Here is a 21,086-nt window from a genome sequence, read left to right on the forward strand (position 1 = left end):
GTGTGTGAGTTATATGGTCCAGTAGGTGGATGGACGAACAGAAGCGTGTGGTGTGCGTGTGTGTGTAAGTGTGAGAGACAGAGAGAGTGTGTGTACGTGTGAGTGTGAGTATGTGATGCGTGTAAGTGATATATAAGTAAGTGCGCGTGTGTAGACGTGAGTTTCTCTTCTTCTGAACTTGTTCGAACTGGGGTGTCGTCGTGGTTTATAAGTGATCTCTCCGTCTCGCTGCGGCTAGGGAGACCCGAGGTAGGGAGGGGAGGAAGGAGACAAGGCAGCTCAAATAGTCTGGTAGTAACGAAAGGAAAGAAAAATGAAACAAGAAGCCGACCTATAGAGGAGACGAGAAGGAAAGGATCCGGAGACCGAGAGTGAGCAGGTGACTACGATGAGTCGACAGGACTCTTGCTGCGGACTCAGGGCAAGAGTTATCGTCGCCTTATAGGTTTGTAGCCTGGGCTAGGTATCCGCGTGCCTCCGCGGGAGGGACAGGGTTGAAGGGACAGGGAAAGGCAGTAAGTGACGACAGCGGGAGCTTAGTCGAACACCGACTGCGTATATCTTGCAGCATGCCACTTGCATGCAGGCCTGAACCGGGGAGGGGGGGGACATGGGCCCAGACACCACTCACACCCATACACCCACATACCTACATACGTATATACACATACATACATACACACACATACACACACACATCCATATATACACCTAGGTATGTATGTATGTATATATATATTTATATATAGGTATATATATAGTATGTAGCATACACGTACGCACATGGATACACGCGTACCGAGAGGAGGAGAGACAGGTAGAGGGGGGAGAAGGGGGAAAAAAGAGAAAACTAGGAAGAGAAAGAACACGAGAGACCCATCCGTGATGGGTTAGTTAGGTACGTAAGTAGGCAGGTAGGTACCGACCAAGGTACGTTACATACCTACCTAGCTACCTCTACACGATGTATCGAGGTATACGCCCAGAACAGATATGAGATGGGATGTATCTACGCATGTAGACCGGTACAGAGAAGCAGGACGAGAGGGGGAGAGAGACAGAGAGAGACAGAGAGACACGGAGAGAGAGAGAGAGAGAGAGAGAGAGAGAGAGAGAGAGAGAGAGAGGAGCTAGGAAGGAAATGGGCGGCGCAGGGGTGAGGGGGGGCGGCAGGTGCCTTGCCATGCCTCGATGAGCAAAATGCGCAGCCATCGGTCTGGTTTGGGCCCCTCTCGCGGGACAGCAGAGGTTCGTCAAGAGGGCGAGGGCGTAGGCCTGTAGTAAAAGTATCCATTCCGTATGAAGAATAGGAAATAGTAGGAATCGGGTTTTTGGGGGGAGGGGAGGGGAGGAAGTGGAGGGGCGTGTGCGTGTGTAGAGAGGGTGCCTTATCGGTATAGGTTAGAAGAGGCACGCCGGAACTGGGACTTGGTGTAAGCGGGCGACGAACAAGGGTACCTGGATTACACGCTCTCCGAACGCACCCTCGTTCTTCGGGCAGTCAGGCGGGAAAGAGAGAGGACGTCGACTGCGCACATAACGTATGTATGGACGTATGTGTGGACGCATGTATGGGTGGACGTATGTATGGATGTATGTATGGACGTATGTATGGATGTATGGGATGGATGTGTGGATGTGTATGTATGCATGTATGTACGTAGGTATGTGTAGGTACGTATGTATGGATGGGTGGGTGGATGGATGGATGGATGGATGGATGGATGGATGTATGCGCGCAGGTATGCGCGAGCGTGTGTGATGTGTGCGTGCAAGTATGCATACGAACCTCTCGCCGCGGATGGGGAGGGGACCCGGGGGGGGAGGGGAGGCGTGTATCGTGCGCGCGTGTATGTCGGTGCTTGCGCCGGTGTGGGCGTAGCTATGTGTGTCTCGACCTGGAGGGAGGTGGAAAAAAAGAAAAAAAAAAAGAAAAGACAGGAGAAGAGAAGAGGAAGAAGAGAAGAAGGTATCCTCTATGTAAGAACGGACCCTAGGCAACGGACAGGTAAATTAGGCAGGAAGGGTGTATATTTGGCAATATTACGAGCGAGGTAAGAAGGTTGGAAAAAAAAAGGGCCAAGGTAACGAAACTGGTCGTCAGTCTGGTTGTTGTTATTATCGATCTTATTGTCGTAGCCGTAGTGGCGCCTCTCTGCTTGTGCAACAGCTGCTGGCAACTTAATTAGAATGAATAATCTGCCCGAGGTATATTGTTGTTGAATGCGATTCTGGTCAATCCCGTCTCGTCCCGTTCAATTCCATCGGTATTTTTAATCTTTCCCTCGCCTTTCTACTCTTCGATCTAATTGCCGTTTCATGGTCCCTTTCTCATCTTCCTCAAATCCCCCCCCCCCCTTCTCTGCCCTTTCGCTATTCCGCCCCAAATCCGAAAATTCACATACCCCCCCCCCCCTCTCCTCTCCTCCTCCTCCTCCTCTTCTCTGCCGCCCTCTCCCCGTGTATGTCAGTTAAATAGATGGATACAAATATTTAGGTATCGGGGACAGGCGGCCCTCGTAGAGACCCTGCAGGGCTGACTACCTAAGGCCAGGGCTCACCCGAGTACATACCTACATGGCTACCTACCTACCTCCCAGGTAGACAACCTTAGGCCGGCAGGCCTCAAACGGCGCGCTTATTGCACACTTCCATTATAGTAGTACTTGTCTATATACAGAACGTGGTAATGTACCTTGGGTTGGGTGCTTGGCTGGATCCTTGCATCTGCATCGAAGTAGGTACATGGACAGGCGAGGACAGGTCAGGTAAGGCGCAAGCCGGTACCTCTGCGTAGGTATTTTGCTTAGTTCATCGCCGTCGTCTATCATCTAAGCAGAGCCACTCGATGCAAATCAGCACGGCGGTAGGAGACACGCATACCCCCGGCATCAGGCAACCTGATGTATCGGCCTATACAGGTATACTATCTATATGAAGGCCTGTGTGGATTTGCTCCAATCGGACGATAGAGGTGCATTCCGGACATATCTTTTTACTCGTCTGGGATACCTACCGCAGAGTGCATGGGGCGAGTCCAACGACCAACAATGCCTACCTAGGTAAGTAGGAGATAGGCAGGCAGACAGGTCAGGGACTCGCTAATCCGAGTGACCGCGTCGCTAGGTGCCTTTATTACCTATACGGGCGGCTTGGCGTGGGTCGGCCGTCGCGACATAGGTATCTCTCCGCTGGGGTTGGATGGGATGGGAATTGAATTGCTCATCTCTGCCTATGGCCGCGGACCATGGAGAAGTGCTAGGTTACGCCGTGTTTCGAGTTCCCCATATCCTTCCGTCCCATGAGCACCTGCGTACTAGCATAGCCGGCAAGGACAAGAGACAAGAGGGACCATGTCTCTCTACGTACGTATCGTTTTTTTTTTAAATATTTTTTTCTCACGTTTGAATTATTGGGGGGTTTTTTTTTTTTTTTTTTTCCTTTTACGCACATGTAGGCATCTCGGTTTCTCCACTCAACCCTGCCCCCTTGACAGCTCGTGCTCCAAGAGGTCCGGTAGGTACCTGTCTCACCACACAGCCCGAAAGGGAATATCAGCATTTAAGCTTCAATTGCTTAAGCTTCTTTTGGTGTTGGCCAGGTTGTCGTCTGTAGTTTAGACTCAGCGAAGCCGATTGCGCCCCTCTTCCTCCCGTCTCGTGTAAGTCGAGACACCGCCGATGCCAGATGTCAACCCGTCTCCGCATCAGCAATTGGGCCCGCGACAGACAGAGAGAGAGGCAGAGATTTGGTTAGCTGAACGGTGTCGAGTTCGCGCCGGGCAGTGCCCCCCTTCCCCGGGAAGGGGGGTTGATAGAGAAGCCGTCTGGTCTGAATGCTGATGTCAACCGGATTCTACCCTGCTGGCCAGTTCGCTAAGATCCGAACTTCGCCGGCAGAACCGGTGTCAGGCATCGTAGGCTGCCAGCGTCCCTTGGTCTGGTTAGGCGGGATGGTTTGGCCCCCGGACGCAGAAAAAGCCCGGTAGGCATCTATCTATGACCTCATACCGTTAATCAAATAGAGCTATCGTGTGACTCGGACCGGGTGTAAGAAACGACCTGTGAGCGGTGACATAATACCCAGCAGCCGGGTTTTACCCATGACCGAAAGAGACAGAGAGAGAATAAGAGCAAAGCCACAACGGGGGCCCTCTGCTATTTCCAACAGCTTCTAGCGCCCGATTGGTGGTCAGCAAACGTCAGTCTCCGCCATTACCACGTTGTATTTTCGAGATCTCTCGGGTCCTATGTGCATGCAAGTAGGGAGGGAGGTATACGTTGCAGCAATGCCTGGTTCTACCGTCTCTAAGCAGCCCTCTCCATCTGCTCTACGTCTCCCCGGCTTGGATGCGTACATAAGCCGTACTCACGAGCCCCGACACCTCGCCGGCTGAACGTTAAACATCAAGCGGGATTGTCAGCAGACTGAGTCAGTCCCAGCGAGTAAGACGGCAAAGAGGCGGCTTGGGTGTATTTTCTACGGTAGGTTAGTGACACTGTTTCGCTTTATTTAGGGCGTCTAGGGGGTCCCTCTTTTTTTTTTCGGTTTTCTGCCTTTTTTCCCCCATTCCCATTTGCATTTTACGTAGTGATTTATAGCTTTCTGTAGGTATTTATTTTCAAATTTCGCCTCTCCCAGTTTTACTTCCGCTGGAGGAGATTCGGACCCGGTACCGTATCTCCCTCCCTACCTCCCTACCTACCATCGAAAGCGACACCACCACCTGTCTACCTCGGCACCCAAGGTAAGGGACCTACTGATCTACCCGCACATGTCTACCCGCATATGTACACAGGCACCTGTCTCTCTGTTTCTAGGAGGTCGCGTCACGATTGGCTGTCGTACGGGCTTGATTCGGGTAATCCATGCTCGAAGATGTGGCTGGTTAGGTGCGGACCGGCGCACAAGACATAGGTACCACCCCCCCCCCCCTGGTATGTTCAAAGGGGCGGATGGGCCAGATTCGGCAGGGTAAAATCTCCCTCGGCTTCCCATCTTAGACGATCTTAATCGGCCATAGGGGTCTAAGGTTAATAATAATGAGCTCGCTGGGATGATGACGGAATTCCTCTACCCGGGGCCCTGGAGACGATATGCACACCCAGACATTGGTAGGCTCCCGGGAACGGGTAGCATCATCTAGGTACGGTCTACCTTTCGGAGAGGTAGATACGCCTTCGCGCTCGTAGGAACGATTTGCCTCTTGCTCCCGGACCCTTCTCCTGCCCCGCCTTCCGGGCCACCCTACCTTAAACTCGTAGGTATGAGACGAATGTGTATGCGAGTTCGGTCTGCGGTCCTGCGAATCGGGGTGGCTCTGCCGGAGGGCGTCCGTCTGGCGGGCGTACAATCTCGGCCGGGTTCGACGCCCACCTAACCACCTAACAGTTTACGACGCATCCCTACAAAGCACCACATGCGTAGCTGAATACATGGATGATGGCAGGCTTCCGGTTGACGGTCGGTAAGAAATTGGCGGGAAAAGTGTGCCCATTTTTACTTGTAACAGCGTTAGTTCGGTAGCAGACAACGTGCCCAAGGCCAGGTGGTTAGGAGGGAGGTGTTCGTGTTCGAGAGGACACGATGGAAGTCGAGGTCGCCGCGAATCCAGGTACGTGTACCTAATCTAAGGTATGCGCGCAATAGGTACCGTAGTCGGTTCCTAATTTCATTCAAGCATCTGGCTATCGATAGGCAACCCAATCACCGCCCGAGTTTCGCGGTGGTTCGTAACGCGGTCCAATGGCAGCCAGCGGCACCGCGACGGTTACCTCCTCCTTAGCCCTTCTTCGTAAAGCGGGTACATGTCTGACCTAGCTAAGACGGTGGACCTCTAGGTACCCTCTCGCAGCGCTCCACGCGCCGGAGTCGGGCACTGCCCATTGCCCTATAGCACCTACGCTAGGTACTCACGTTAGGTACCTTTGGGAGCTAAGTCCTTAGCCGCACACCTGAACCCTGGGTGCGTGCCTAAAAGGCACCTAATCTGAGCACGTCGCCCCATCGTGGAACCTCCCCGGTCCCTGACCCTTTTCAACTCCCATCCCTCTCTCTCTCTCTCTCGCTCTCTCTCACAACCTCCGCCCACCGCCCACTCGCCCCATTCGTTCAATTGCGTACCTCGTCTCCTGTAGGTCTTCGAAGCCGTCTGCATCTCGCATGCTGCCGTTCCACCTGACAGCTTAACCCCGTCTAGATACCGGGCCTGCTAGCACCGGCGCTCGCGTCTGTCCTGCTCCTCTGTCCTGCTCGCCCTGAAACCACCACTGCCCAGGCCCGCCTTCTCGAATCTCGATACCTCCCGAGGTCCTGATCGACGTGGCTGCAACCTCTTCCGCTGTCTTGGGTCGACACCGAGTCCCACCCTCCCCTGCCTGGAGGCCCGCCCTTCGCTTCCCACCCCGGCCGGGTCACGCCTCCTCCCGGGGGCAGGCCAACCTGACGCATCGATCACCACTCGCCACGTTACCTAAGTAATGCAACCTGCGTAGCTCGTCCAGTGTATGCAGGACCTCTCAGCTCCAGGACCGGGTCGGCAGCCTCAGCAACCAAGCGCTCACCTCGGTCAACGGCCGCGCAATATTTACTCCTCTAGGGGATGTCCCATCTCGTCCTCCCTCTACATTGTGCCTCTTTTGCGCGCCGTGTCCGGCGCCTCGCTGCACACCTTCGTACGCCTGACCGATGACCCGTACAGGCAACGGTCTAGGCGATCCCTCTTTTTTTTTCTCCTGCCGCGCCTCGCTGAACACTATCGAGCATCGGAACTATCGGTTGCTAGACCGAGTTAGTGGCTTAGTAAGGTAACAACGGGATGCTAAAGAAGGCGGGCGTACTTACATGCCTGCCTACAAATCTCTCGTATCCTCTATCTTTCACCGATGCCCTTGCTCGCTGGCTTCCTCCACCTGTATGTATTAGCCACAAGCTTGGCATCGCCCTACGAGCCGATTCCTCTGAGGCGCAAGGCATTCCACAAGAGGGTCTGCAGCAGAAGGTTCTCTCGGCGTGACTCTTATTGTTACTATCTTTGTTGCCGGGCTTGTCGATGGCGATAGCAGCAGAGGAGACAAAACCACGGCGCACAGGACACATACCCGAATCCGCTCGCTCATTTGCAACCTAACGAGATCTCAACGGGGGGCGCCTGTCCGATCGCTGTCATCTGTCTCAGATCAGGCCGCCACCCACTTCACCACACCACCCGTCAGCCATCTATCGGTGGTACCTAGGTATTGTCTGCCCAGCCGACCGCTTCGAGATTCGGGGGCGAGCTTTCTGAGCTTATCGTAGCAGTTTTGCCCCCCCGTTCCTGATTCTCCGCGTCAGGAGAGTCCGCCTTGTCCGTGGGTCCTCCGAGTTTGCAGGCAGCGGTAGCGCGAGTCGCTAGTGTTTCTATTGTGGATTTCTTTTTACCCTGGGTAGATCGCTGCGGTGCTATACAATGTGTGCCCCGGGATTCTGGGGAGGGGGGGGGGGAGGCTAAGCGATGCTTGGAGTCGAATTTCGCAAGCCGTCCAATCGCCTCTTCTCCGTGTCCCATCGAGTAGAGGTTCTATTCTCCTAAACTTATCACCCATGCAACGGCCTACCGACGACGTAGAGGGTTGACTCGCGCCGTGGTGAGTTCTCTCGAAGTGTGGCATCGTATGACTCCGATTTCCACGACTGCGCCTCAGAGGTGGCTGTCTGATAGGTCGAACACGGCCCCCGATTACCATAGCGGGCCTCTCATAGTAGGGACCTGAGGAATCAAGTGACGGCCTCTCGACTGGGATTGAAGCCGCGCCCTTGCGGATAATTCCCCGTTATGACTGTCAGTTCTTGCTTCTCGATAGAACGAACCCGGCTATTTTTCACCATCGCTCCACCGGTTCGCCGGCATCGCCGGCGGAGTCATAAAACAATCATCAGATTACTTACAGAAGCGGCACTTTTCGGGGAAGCCCCCATTCTCCTCTGACCCTTACTCCCGGAGCATTGTCAGAAGCACCCCAACGATCAGACGGCGATGCGCATGCCGGGCGTTTCTTCTAAACAGATCGAGACTCGCCCACATCATCGCTTGCTTCTCCCAGCGGGATTGCGGTTACGTACCTACGCCTCGTCAGCAGTAGCTAGCCAGGAATCGTCGCCGTGCACTTCTTCCTCGAGGGCGGGGGAAGCCATTGTGAAACCCTCTATTATTGTCGGGGCTGGGGACACCAGATATCTCATCTCGAGCAAAACCGACTGCCGGAACAGTCGTCGGGGCCAGAAAACCGCTGGGAAGAGTCGGTCGGTGCTTTGCCCGTACTTTTGAAGGATACGTCCGCATCTAGTTAGATCAGCATTCCTGCGAGCTCCGTCCGGGGCTTTGCTCGATCATTAACAAGGTCATAGCTAGCGTCAGCCTCAACGATTCCGACTAACTCCATACTACGATACAACACCGACTCGGCACCCCGGTTCGCTTTATTGTCGTATCGAATATCCCTATCCTATAACTGAGGTTCTATGAGGTTCTACGTGCGAGGTTTAGCCACCGATGTTGTCGTCGTCGTCGTCGACACCCGAGTTGCTTAGACCACCAGAGCCCAATTTGCTCGGCGTTTCTCACCGTCAGCTCTAACCCCACCCAGCGGAAATCTCACGAAGCTCTAGTTTAGGTTCCAGGGATTCATCAGCCGGTCCGGGGTTTGGCGGCTCAACGACTTTACCGCATCAAGCTTGTTTCTTTTCACGAAACCGATTCCTAAGCCTAGCCTGCAAGATCAAATCGCCAACGAGCTTGTATCAGCCAACGAGCTTAGACGAGAATCTCCTTGTCCGTGCCACCCACACAGGTATTTCTACGAGATGTGTCCGATCGCTTACACGGCGCATGCCAGCCGTGAAATGAAACCAGCCGATCTATTCGGGGCTGGCGGGGGAGGTAACCCTTCTAATGATTGATAGGCATACTCCGTTCCGGGGAGGGGGGGGGTTAGGGCCACGTCTAGTCTCGTCACGGCCCGTGAATGTCGGTGCGGGTCCTCGGCGTGGCGGATCTCGCCGTGCCTCAGGTCAGCAACAGTTTGCATATTACGACCTGATTACTAGTTGTCGTTCACAAACCCACCCGCCCTCAACACACGACATGCCAGCTCGGAGCTGTGTATGTCGGCTTAGCAACCTATGCCTAGAACTTTCCAGACCACACGCGCCGATTCCACATGATCAAATAGCACGTTATGTGCGCATTGGCCAGGGGGCTGAGCGTAATAGAGAATCCATCCACGCACGACATCGCAGGTGCCTTCGCCGAGGCCAGGGGGTTGGGGGAGCGGGGGGGGGGGGGGGGGGATGTTGCCAGATTAAAGTCCTCCGAGCATGAGGTGGTCGGCTCCGGCCTATGGAGTCGGTCACCCTATTCTTCCTCTTAAGATGAAACGTGAACCCAAGGCAACTATTTGGGGGGGGAGGAAGCCTTAGGATCCCAACCTAGGTAGAGCTGTGCCGGAGGTATTGAATAAGGTCTTTTCGCGCCCCCTCCCCCCCCGCCCCAACTGACTATAAAGATGCAGCAGTATAGCAGATAAAACGGCGAATTCTTTACGGCCTGGTGGCAACTTGGTAATTGAGCGGTTTGAGTGTCAGCCTCACGCACACCGAGCTCGACGGGTTCTCGAGACGGACGGACGAACAGCTTTTTTTTCCCACTCGCCTCCATCGTAATGGTCGTGGCTACGGACTTTATACCGACGCCCGAACCAATACGGGAGCGGGCTGTCTTGTCGGTGTGTTACATGCGTCTCTCGTGCTCCACTACCTCGCAGGGAGCGGACACCTGCGTTAATACGCTACGTGATAGTTGCAATATGAGAAGGATGGCACCTCGCGCCCGTAGACGTATGGAGGGTTGTTGTGCAATACTGACAGGTAGGGATAGATAACGGGTCAACGTCCGGTCGAGGCGCGTATACCAGTGCCCGAAGGTACCCAGCGACGGAGTTATCGGCGTCGAGAGAGGGCAGAGCTCTTAAGTGAAGGTTGCCGGAGGGAAGATGTCGGCCGGGTATTATTTGCCAATGCCCGGCTGAAGCGTAGCGGGAGTGCAAGATACGGCGTGTTGTCAGAAGCAGACGGCGCGCAGACGGCTAAGGCAGCGTTCTGGCCCCCTCCCCAATCGGGTTTATGAGTTCCCTCGTCTTCCCCTCCCCTTCATCCGCCCCTGCTAAAATGGGTAACCAGAAACGAGGGCCACCCGGGATTCTTGGTGGGAGCCATCATCGGTGGCTGTCTGTTGGACATAGTAGGCTGGGTGGGAGCGACACCACGTCGTCGCAGCTTTTTTTTTTCTTCCCAAAACGCGAAGACTACTCTTAAGGAGGGGCTAGACGTAGCCAGAGGGATCTCGTACATGCGTAACGCCAGTCGCATCGCTCGCCTCGCTCACGTCGCTATCCACGGCCCGAGATGGTGCATCCACCCGACAAAAGAAGATTGTGACCTGGCCGCATCCGAGTCCTTACACGCGACGCCGCCTAGGCGATGAGGTCGGCCGGTCAGATACGCCCGTCTTGTGGTATCTCGGGCTTTGCTTCCTGCTCAGTCGTCAGCGCAGTTGCTAAGTGGCAGGCGCTGGCCGACACGAGAAAGGCCGGTGGAGAAATGACGTCCCGGTCCCGGATCGTCCGTCGTTCTACGGGCTCGCACCGCCACGCATCCCGAGCGCTCGCAACGCGATATGCGGAGAGAATTTTCCGAGCGTAGACAGGCACAGAAGCCGCGTATATTCACGTAAGCCGGCACATCATCGGCGAGTGGGCCGGTAATAGATGACGGGCATTCGGCTACTGAAGCGGCGCGGGGCGAGGAAGGGGTGGAGAGATGAACGAGGCCGAAGAAGAGAGGAGGAAGAGTGAAGCGAGCACGGACGAAGAAGCACGGAGGTATGCAGCGCAAGCGTATATGCGCGTGAGTGCGCAGTGAAACCTGCCTAATCTATGACCAGGTAGCACCGAGACACGTCCATCATCCCATATCCGTAAGGCTGAACTGGGAGAGGGGGGTTAAAAGTATATATTTCTTTTATATTCATGTATTTTTCATTCTCCGAAAAGGGGGGTGTGAGATGGAGTGATGGGGAACTCCATCGAGAACAAGCAGCGCGGGAAAAATAAGCCTAGGGCTGAGACCTGGGAGTGATCGAGATAAGATCTACCAAACACATACGGATATGACAAGTACGGGGCAGAGTACAAGGTGGCAACGGTAACACCAACTCGGACTCGCCTTCGCCTCGGGGTGTGATATATGTAAGTCAAGCAGGGCTGGGGCCGGTTCGCCACCAAACATACAGCTCTGTATAGACGACGAACCGAGGCGGAATTTTCTAACGCATGCGGGCATTCTACGAGCACATGCTATTTATACGTATCCGCGCAAATAACCAGGCGCGACCAGGTTCGCTATGGCTGTGCGCCGAAAGATGCCGTCGCGGGCTGACTGAAACGGACGCGAGGCCGAGGCCGAGGTAGGACGGGGGAGAAGAAGGGGAGATAGTTGGGGGCGTAGGCGGAGGAGTGAGAGGGAGACGGAGAGGAGGAGTGAGAGAGGCACAGACACAGACAAACAGAGAGATTGGGGGGAAGGGGGGAGGACAAGGAGGGTTACGAGTAGGCACGACAGATGCGTGGGCGTAGGGCTGAAGGGTAAGAAGCAGAAAAAAGAAGCGAGACCGGGGGGGGGGGGGAAGAAGGGAGTAAGACGACGATGCAGGTATGAGGTAGCACGGGTTCAGGGGGGGGAGACTGGAGGGCAGGTATTCCGGGTAAAATAGAATCTACCTGTATCGGCAAGGTAAGGTAAGGTAAGGTACAGTAAGGCGGCGGAGGTAAGGGGGAGGGGGAGGTGAGGCGAGGGGAAAAGGGGGGAGGGGAGAAGAAGAAGAAGAAAAATAAGAGACCGAGGGTGGTGGGAGCCCGCTACGACGCCATTGGGGGCGACGCGCGGTGGTGTCGTGGCACGGCAGACGGGATGACTCGCGCTGGACTTCGCCGGGCGGATGGTTAACCCTCTCGCCTGCTGCTGGCGCTGACATGACAGAGGGGAGAGGTGCTACCTATCGTTGCGAGGTGCCTCGGATTAGGAGGGAGGGAGGGAGTAGGTAGTTGGGTCAGGGTAGGTTGGGGTAGGGAAGCTCGGAAGAAGAAGAAGGGCGATAGAGATACGCCTTCTCGGGTGTCTGCATATTATACGCCTATGCAGTCAGATGCACCTCGGTAGGTAGCATAGGACGTATAGGTATATACATATGTATATATACATATTGGGTATATGCACCTATAGATACCGAGAATGCAGTCACCTACGCATGTGTATATCGCGGCAGCACGCCGGACGTAACCGGGGTAACATCCCATCCATCGCATTAACCCCTACTACCTCCCTCCCTATCCCAGACCTCTCCTTTCCACAACCTCCATTCTATACACCCCCTCCTCTCCTCTCGCTCTCCCTCTACCCCGCCCACCCTACCCAACCTACCACCGGCTTCTCCGACGCTCACGCCTCTCTCCCTCCCTCCCTTCTCGCCGAGGCGTCCGCGGCCTCCATCCGGACCCGGAATCGCCTGCGCTGCCCTGGGCGGCCTATTTCGCACCTTCACGGGCCGCTCCGCGGCCGGCCTGTCGGCCTCGCTCTCCCCCCTGGGAATTGTCCCCCCCCTCTACGTAGACGGCTCCACACACACGCTCACAATGACAGAGAGAGAGAGAGAAATGCAGACTGCGCCGGCCGGCCCGACCGCTCGCCTCCTCGCGCCACGTCTCGCCTCGCGCGTGTGCGCCTATGCCGCTACGTCGCACCCTATACCTGTTTTTTTTTTTTCCCCTTCTTCTTCCCCCCGCCCCCCCCCCCCCCCTCGCTCTCTGACGTGTAACCAGCCCTCGGCAGCTCGCTGCGCATCGCCCGCGCGCTCACGTGAGCGCGTCTGCCCCGATGCGCCGACCGACCGCTCGCGGCGCGAGGTGCCGTCTTTGGCGAACTCGCGGCCGCGGCTTGGAACATCCCCCCCTTTTTGGGGCGTGGTGAGGCGATGCGGGAGAGCGTACGTCCCGGTGTCCAGGCAGGGCGTGGGTAGGTATGTGTTGCTGCGGCGACGGGTCTGCCTGTCCACCGACCTGTCTGCCCTGCCCGGCCCCCCCCCTTTTCTCCCCTTTCCCGCTCGGTCGTCCCCGTCGCTGGAACGCGCGTGTCGGTCGGTCGGCGTGGACGTCCGTCGGCATCGCGTAGCTCGCTGGCCGCGGGGGGGGGGGGGGGCGGGGGCATGCTATGCTATGCGTATGCACGGCGACGCTGTGTAGGTATCCGCATACGTCGTGTCGCGTGCATAGATTCCACTGGATAGGGCTGCATGTTACGCAGCATCGCGCGCCTACATCCACGCTATCTTGATACTCTCTCTCTCTTCTTCTGTTGCACACGCGACCTCTTGCCGTGTCGTGGCTCGCCCGGCTCCGTTGTACATACCCCCCTACTCAAGCCAGCCCACACTGCCACTATCGCACTCGGGGGGGCAGGCGTTCGCTGCGCGATACAGCAGCTAGCCGGAGCCCCCGTGGCCAGGCAGACTATGGCGGCAAGGCGAAAGGGGGTGGTCTTGGGGGTGAAGTTCCGGGCGAAGAGGTCTACACGTACGTGAGTGAGCGGGCAAACGAGGGCAACGAGGCGGCAATGGGGATGGGTGAAGATAACCGGAGGAGGGAGGAGATGGCGGTACCGGAGATAAGCGGAGAGCGGCAGAAAGGGGAGTGGGCCAGGATAGAAGAGAAGAACAGCGAGGCCATGCCAAACAGCCAGCAACAGCCTGTGTCCGAGAAAAGGGGGGGAAGAGCACGGCGCTGTCTGCACATGTAGATCGAGATCAAACCAGGTGATAGCGAGAATCGCGTGCGTTACGGGCGCGTGTGTGCATACACACTGTATAAAGCGGATTATACCTGCGACGAGCAAGGCGCACGGAGGTAGAGCCTGACCTCCCTCCCTCTCCTCTCCTCTCTCTCCCTCTCCCCCCCCTCTCTCTTCCTCTCTCCCCCATCTAGCCTCCTCACGCTCCCCCCCCCCGCGAGTCCTATCTACCATCCACCGCTCCCTCTCTTACCCCCCGACCACCTCCACGCACCCGCCACCCGCCACCCGCTCTACGCCCGGCCGGCCCTCTACACGCTCGCCTGCCTGCCTGCCCGCCTGCCGCGCATCCCGCCGTCTGCCCCCCCCCCCCCTTTTCCGCAGCAGCAGCAGCACACGCCTCGCGGCCCGCCCCGGCTCATGGCGCTTGCCTAAGCCCGAGGACGGTCGGGGTGTACGGACGCGTAGAGGGCCGAGGACGGGAAAGACAGCCGTCCTCGCCGCCTGTCTGTGCAGACGTCTCCCACCTATCTACGACCGCCCCGTGCACTGCGTGCGCGAGACCGCGCTGCGCCGGACTGGGCTAGAGAGACCAGACCGGGGCGAGAGCAGGCGCGGGTGTCCGCATCGGTCGGTACGCAGTGCTCCCCCGCGCCCGTCTTCGCGCCGACTTGCGCCCGCTGCGCGCTTGTCCTTCCCCTCTCGGTCCGTTCCGTCGTCCCTCGCCTGCAAAACCTCGGCCGGTCTTTCTTTCTTTCCCTTCTCCCTTCTCCGCTCCCCCCCCGCGCTGTCCTTGTCTCGCTCTCCCGCACAGCCCCGCTATCCCGACACCGTCTGCCGCCCCCCCCCCCCTCCTCCCTCTAGTGACCTGTGCACCTCCTCACCGGCAATAAGGCAGAAGGAGGAGAAAAGGACACGAGGCGTCGACAAGGGACGGCAGACGGCCCTGAGGGGAAGGGGAGGCAGATCCATTCCGTATACGGAACAGGACAACCCGCCAGGCCCCGGTCGGAGAAGGGAGCGGAAGGGACGCTCTCGTAGAGCAGCAGGACAATTTCCAAAAAAAAAAGAGAAAAGACTTCGCGAGGGTCATCGTCCTCAATTCTGCGCGGGGAGGCTCTCTCTCTCTCCGAGGGAGTGTGCCCCTCTCCCCCACCTCGTCATTATAAAATAGTATAGTACATACACCCGAAGAAACAGATAGTGCCTCCCGGGAGAGGTTGATAACGCCGCCGACGACGATGACAAAGACGACCTTTCCCCCCCCCGCCGAACGGATACCATGTCGGGAACAGGACCCCCCTCCCCTCGGACTCTGAGAGAACATGGCCGGTTTTATGTGTATGGATGTATGTGTGTAGAGTATGTGTGGATGGTATGCGTGCGGTGCGGTGCGGTGCGGTGCGGTGCGGTGCGTGTGATCGTCATTATGCGTATAGGTAGGTTGTCGAGAGCCGGCTGAGCCTCCTACAGCGTGGATGTTGTTGTATATAACGGGGGACGATGCCAAGAGGCAGATCGAGATAAGAGGGAGAGAGCGGACGAACAAGGGACAGGGGTCGGCAAGGGATGACATAGATAGGATCGACGACACCCGCTGTCCAGGTTGCGCAGTCCTCCCCCTCCCTCCCCTACGCTCCCCTTCCTCCTCCCGCAGATATCGCACCGACTTCCGGAATCAAATCTATAAAACCCACAGTTCAGCTTGCCCGCGCTGGGTTATGCGACCGGAAAATGGAAATGAATGCCCAATGGATCTCGTAACACATGCTTAAATGACTCAATGCTAATAGTAGTAAGTCCCTCCCTCCTCCTCTCCCCTTTTCCCTAAAACCCGTCGTACCATACGCCGCCAGGGATGCTTCAATTCGTTCAGGCTCGTCGACTCATAGCAACGTTAGCTCCCACCGACGCCAGATCCTGTCGGCCGCTAGCCGTTCGGCCGGCGACGCGGGGAAGGTTGCTGTTTCCTACCGCCGCCGACGGCACTGTTGCGTTCGTGCCCCCGCTGGTCCTTTTTGCGCCCGTGGTGGCCGTGGTGCTGGTGAAGGCCGAGGTCCGTCTCGACCCGGGGGCCGGCTTGAGAGGACTGCTGGTGGTCGTGTCCCGAGGGCGCAGGCTCGGGCCAGCCTTGCTCGCCCCCGGCGGGTCGGGTAGCGGTCGCGGCGTCGAGATGGTATTGTGACGCTTGACCGGCGAAGACTCGCGCGGCCTAGCCACGGGGACCGAGGTTTTCTGGCCCGTGATGAACTCGTGACGGATTGCCTCCTCCGGCTTGAGGCGGCGGTCCGGATCCCATCGCAGGCAGCGGGCGATGAAATCGAGGAATGGCTCGTCGTCGCATTTGAGCGCCTGCTGGAGCGTCTTGGAGGACGGTCGTCGTCTCCTACCCTTGGACGACACCGACAAGCGCGGCTTGCCCAGGGAATCGAAGAAGATCTTCTTCCTCGTGCTCTTCTCGATAAGATGCTTCTCGGGTGGCCCGAACACCTCCATGATACAAGCTAGCTGCTCCTGCTCGTTCTCTCCGGGGAATATAGGAACGCCTGTGTACAATTCAGCAAGAATGCAACCCAAACTCCACATGTCGATCGGTAGCCCGTAGGTCATTCCCAAAATGACCTCGGGAGACCGGTAGAAGCGCGACTGGATGTAAGTATACACCTTCTCGTTTTCGAAACAGCTCGAGCCGAAATCGATCACCTTGATCTCCGAGTGCATGGGATGCCGCAGGAGGATGTTTTCTGGTTTTAGATCGCAATGAATCACCTTGTGCTGTTTCAGCACGGTGAGAGAGCTAAGCATCTGCTTAGTGAATCGTCTGATGAGCTTGATCGAGAACCCGCGGAACGCGTTGGATTTGATGAATTCGTAGAGGTTCATGTCGAGCAGCTCCGTCGAGATGCAGAGGTGCCCTCGGAAATAGAAGCTGTGAGTGAAGTTGACCATGCTGTGCCTGTTATGGGGGTCCTGGGGGAATTTCTCCGTTAGCCAAATCTCCGGGAGCGAAAAGTGACGATCGTAGACTTACCCATTCGCGAAGCTTTTGCAAAATGTTGACTTCGACAAGGGCCTGCTGGTGGAATCTCTTCTTGTTTCGGATGATTTTGACGGCGACAAGCACGCCGGTCTTGTGATCGATACACCTCACCACCTGGCCGAAGCTGCCTTTTCCGAGCACGTCGACGATCTCGTAGCGGTACGCGAGATGGTCGCCGGGGATGATCGAGTAGTCGCCGCGCTCGTCGTCGTATCCAAAGTTTGGCAGGCTCGAGCTTAGGTCGCCCACGACCTTGTGTGCGTTCTGTGTTCCGCAGAAGTAGACGTCGTTGTAATCAACAATCTCGCCCTTTTCGTAGATATTCAGGATCGCTATCCGGATGGCCTCGTGGGGTCCGACGCGCTCCTTAGGCGTAGCCCTCTTACGGAGAGCATCCAATGTCCGGGCCGCCATCTCAGTTTCCTTCCTCCTCATGGCTAGTCTCTTCATCTCGTCCTCAGCCACCACATCATCCTTGTCGAACTCGGCGGTGAACGAGTCCTGACGCTTAATCGAGGCAGTCGACGGCCGCGGGCGCAGGATCTTTTGCATGGACGAGGTTCGGGGGGGTTGCGAAGAAGTTTCGACCATCGAGTTGTTGCCAATCTCCTTCTTTGAGCTCGTCCAGGCATCAACGCGGCTCTTGTCCGCGAACATGGTCGTCAAGCTAGACGCGGAGCTCTTCCTGCGCCTCGACTCGAGATATGTCCCTACAGGTTTAGTGCTGTGGCTCGGGCTGGACGCCTTCGTCGCATTCAGATTCGTGGATGCCGAGATCGGTATCCGGGGGGGCGGCATGCCGTCTTGCCGCGTGTGTTTCTCAGCAGCCTTATCAAACGACGCGGCAGGCGCGTGGTGGCTGCTCTTCGAGGCGCTTCGCTTCCAAGATAGGCTGAGCTTCCTTCTCAGGTTGCTCATCGAAGACGGCGTCGGGGGCTCCTCGGGGCTGGCCCGGGGCGTGGGAGATTTGTGAGACGACTTCGTCGGTTTCTGCGCGCGTGGGCCGGATGGTTTCTGATGAGGCCTCGCTTCGATAGCCGTGTCGACAGCGATGGTACGATGGACATCTTCGGCGGTCTTAGCCTTGGGCGTCTGGATGCCCAGGATATCGTGGTTTTTCGGAAGGGACGAGGAGAGGAAAGGAGAGATATTGGCTTTGTGAGGTTGCTTCCTGGATAGGGAGCCGAGCGGTGACTCGGACGAGCTTGTGGCGTTTCCTCCGCCCGGGCTTTCCAACCGGCCGTGGTGGATAGAGCTGCTGCTCCGAGGCATTGACTTCTCGGCATCTCTATCGGTACGGACCCGCGAGAAGAACGAACCCTTCGAAGCAGTCATAGGCGTAGTAGGCGTCTTCGCAATCGACCGCGACAGCGGCGGGCTCAACTTTCCGTCGTCTCCGTGGTCCCGCAGGGCCTCGATCTTGACCGTAGTAGGGATACTTAACGGGCCGAGAGTGAGCGGCGGGAGCCGTAGCGGCTGTAGATTTCTCTTGGATTGGCTTCCGTGAAGCTTCTGCTCGATATCGGATGCGGTGCCCGCGAGGGTCTTCCGCGGCGCGTGCTTCCGGACCGTCGACTTGCGTTGGTCCTTCTTCGTCGGCTCAAGGGATGGCGTGCCCGATGGTGTCCCCGTCGAGTTGCTGTGGATGCTGCTTGAATCGAACGTATAAGTCGACTTTCGCTTTTCGAGGAATGATAACTCCGCCGGTGAATCTTTGGGCGACTCGTAGGCTTTCGGGATTGCCGGAACGGGAGGCACGTCTTCGTCTTCGTCCCCGGGGGGTGGATTGTGTAAAGCGACAGTTTTAGGGGCGGGTAGTCTCGAGGATGCGCCGGCCTGTGTCGTTGCTCTCTGTATCGAGCCGGTCGAAGTCCGGTGGGTGTTTAGACTGTTTGTCGAGCCGACCGACAACCCCGAGCTATAAGACTTCCGGGTGGTGACCTCCGGGGTCGTTCTCAGAGACGACGGTGTCGATGTTTTCCGAGGGATCATGGAGGGCGACCGCGACTGAGGGCGAGCATCTGCGGGCGCTGTGGGGGGCTCTGTATTCTGCGGTTGCGTTTGGGACGGGTGTATCGAGAGACGCTTCATCCGCTGCGCGTCTGTTGGCGAGATGGTTCTGGCACCGAGCCCGGTGGCGTGAGAGCCGTGGGTACCAGGCATGACAGACATCCTCCTCGCCGAATTAGGCGTAGAGCCCTTGTTCGCCCTCGGCGACCGGGGAAACGCGGTCGAAACACGGTTCTGATCGGGGGCGACGGTATTGCTGGTGCTGGCACCGGTGCTAATAGTATTAGATAGGTTTGCTGATGTCCTAGGTGCGGACTGTGTCGAACGAGCCTTGGTGGCCCGGGAGCTCACGAAGCCCCCTGCATTCTCGCTCGACGCCCCTGCCATGATCTCCATCGAGGCCCGGATAGACTCGGTTGCGGTCCTGTCGGAGGCGTTCGATATCAGGCTTGGCCGTCGCTTCTGTCCTGGCCGGTTGCCGTAGTCGGCGTCGATGACACCCGAGCCAATCGACCTCCTCGGCGGCTTGCCAATGTTGGTGCTGGAAACCGGGGGATAATGGCTCTGGTGGCGGCGGGTCCTCGTCGCAGCAGGCGCGGTCGGCGCGTCGATGATGTTGGAGGAGGCAGACACGACAGAGCCGTTGCTAACCTGGCGATTCGAAGACGTGCTCGGCCTCCTCAGGATGGAGCCAGACCTCCCTGGTCTAGTCGCGGTGCCCGTGCCCGCGCTCGCGCTCACGCTCGTGGTGGCGTTCGGTTGACCGACCGCACGGATGGTGGCGCCATTCTGGGTAATACCGGGCAGCTGACCAGACATGATGATGTCCGAGGGCTTCTCGTCGAGGATGCTCCCGTGGCCGGATGGCAGAGGAAACTGGGTGAGCTTGAACTCGGTAGAGGCGGATTCGAGACTGCTCTGGAGATCATCGAAGCTGACGGAGGGCAGGAATTCGAAGGAGCTCGTGGTGCTATCGCCTAGGTCGCTCGGGGCCCCATTCCGACCAAAGGAGAATAGCGAGTGGTTGTTCGAGGAGGAGGCATGAAGCATTGGTTCGTTGTTGGGCCGGCTTCTCGGGTTGAGGTTCTCCTTGGTCCTGCGAAGACAGGTGGAGTTAGCAGCGATCCGACGGGGAGGAGGCAGCGGCACGGCCTCTCACGACCAGACAGCGGTTCGGGGGAGGCAAGGATGAGTGGAGGGACGCACGATCGAGTCGGGGATTGCGCAGCTGGTCTCGGGCCAGCAGGAGCCTTGTGGTCCCTAATCATAGGGAGGTATCTGGTGGGTATGCGTAGGTCGGAGTGGCAGGGCGAAAACGGATGAGATCAGGGCAGCCGAGGGCGACAGATGGGACGGGTCTTCGTCGGTCCCCCTGCCCAAACACGAAGGCGAAAGCGGGCACGGGGTTTCAATTTTCGAAGTTGTCTCTCCCCCTCGGAAGGACTCGAGGCTCGCGTCCAATCTCAGTCCGGCTAAGGAGCTGAGCGAGGCGACACGGCTACCGCATTCCGAGAAGAGATGGATAGGCGGAGAAGGGAACGGCAGAGACTGCCGTGGATAACGAGGGCAATTAAAAAAAAATGAAGGAAGAAAAAAAGAAGGGAGGGAAAAGGTACAAAGTGGGAAGAAAGTAGTGGAGAGGCAGCTTAGTGGTATAATGGTATAACTAGCGGTTGTGGTGCGTGAGTGTGTGTGGGTGTGTTGGTGTGCGTGGTGATGGCGGCGGTGGTGGATATGGGTGTGGTTGTTGACCGACAGTGGCTGCTGGCTGCTGGCAAATGGGAGGAGGATCACGAAAAGGGCTGGTTGATTTGTTTTCATCCAGGAAAAGGAAAATAAGAGGCCGAAATGGGTCCCCACCGGCCCACAGGACCGCTCTCTCTCTCTCTCTCTCTCTCTGTGTGTGTGTGTGTCTTTGTATCTCTCTTTGCGGGCTAGCGAAAAGAAGGGAAGACGACAGGGTTAGGCCAGACCGCAACGGCCAGCCAATTGTGAGCCCGTGGCAGATGTACCTCCTAGTAGCTGGGATGTACCTCACCTACGGCCTCCTCCCCAGCTGTACGTGCGTACATACATCCTGCCCATCGGGTATTACCTACCTGTTGTGAAGGCAGATGGCCCTTGTTCACGATGCCTGAGTGCCTGTGCCTGTCTAGGAGGT

At 57.3% G+C, this 21,086-nt stretch overlaps 2 protein-coding genes across 2 annotated transcripts; both read right to left on the reverse strand.

The window, feature by feature from the left end:
• Positions 1–14,671: 14,671 nt before the first annotated feature.
• On the reverse strand, positions 14,672–15,599 carry GGS23DRAFT_209454 (uncharacterized protein). The gene has a single exon (XM_051511870.1). The coding sequence runs from the start codon at positions 15,449–15,451 to the stop codon at positions 14,756–14,758; it is 696 nt and encodes a 231-aa protein (XP_051369481.1). The 5' UTR covers positions 15,452–15,599; the 3' UTR covers positions 14,672–14,755.
• GGS23DRAFT_209453 (kinase-like domain-containing protein) lies at positions 15,600–18,260 on the reverse strand. Its single transcript, XM_051511869.1, has 3 exons — positions 18,153–18,260; positions 16,907–17,905; positions 15,600–16,845 (listed from the first exon to the last, which is right to left on the reverse strand). Exons 2-3 carry the CDS (start codon positions 17,831–17,833, stop codon positions 15,748–15,750), a joined length of 2,025 nt encoding a protein of 674 aa, XP_051369482.1. The 5' UTR covers positions 17,834–17,905; positions 18,153–18,260; the 3' UTR covers positions 15,600–15,747.
• Between the last annotated feature and the right edge of the window lie 2,826 nt (positions 18,261–21,086).

The sequence above is a fragment of the Durotheca rogersii genome (genome assembly GCF_024521655.1).
Source record: "Durotheca rogersii strain YMJ 92031201 chromosome Unknown GGS23scaffold_21, whole genome shotgun sequence".
NCBI classification, from domain to species: domain Eukaryota; kingdom Fungi; phylum Ascomycota; class Sordariomycetes; order Xylariales; family Xylariaceae; genus Durotheca; species Durotheca rogersii.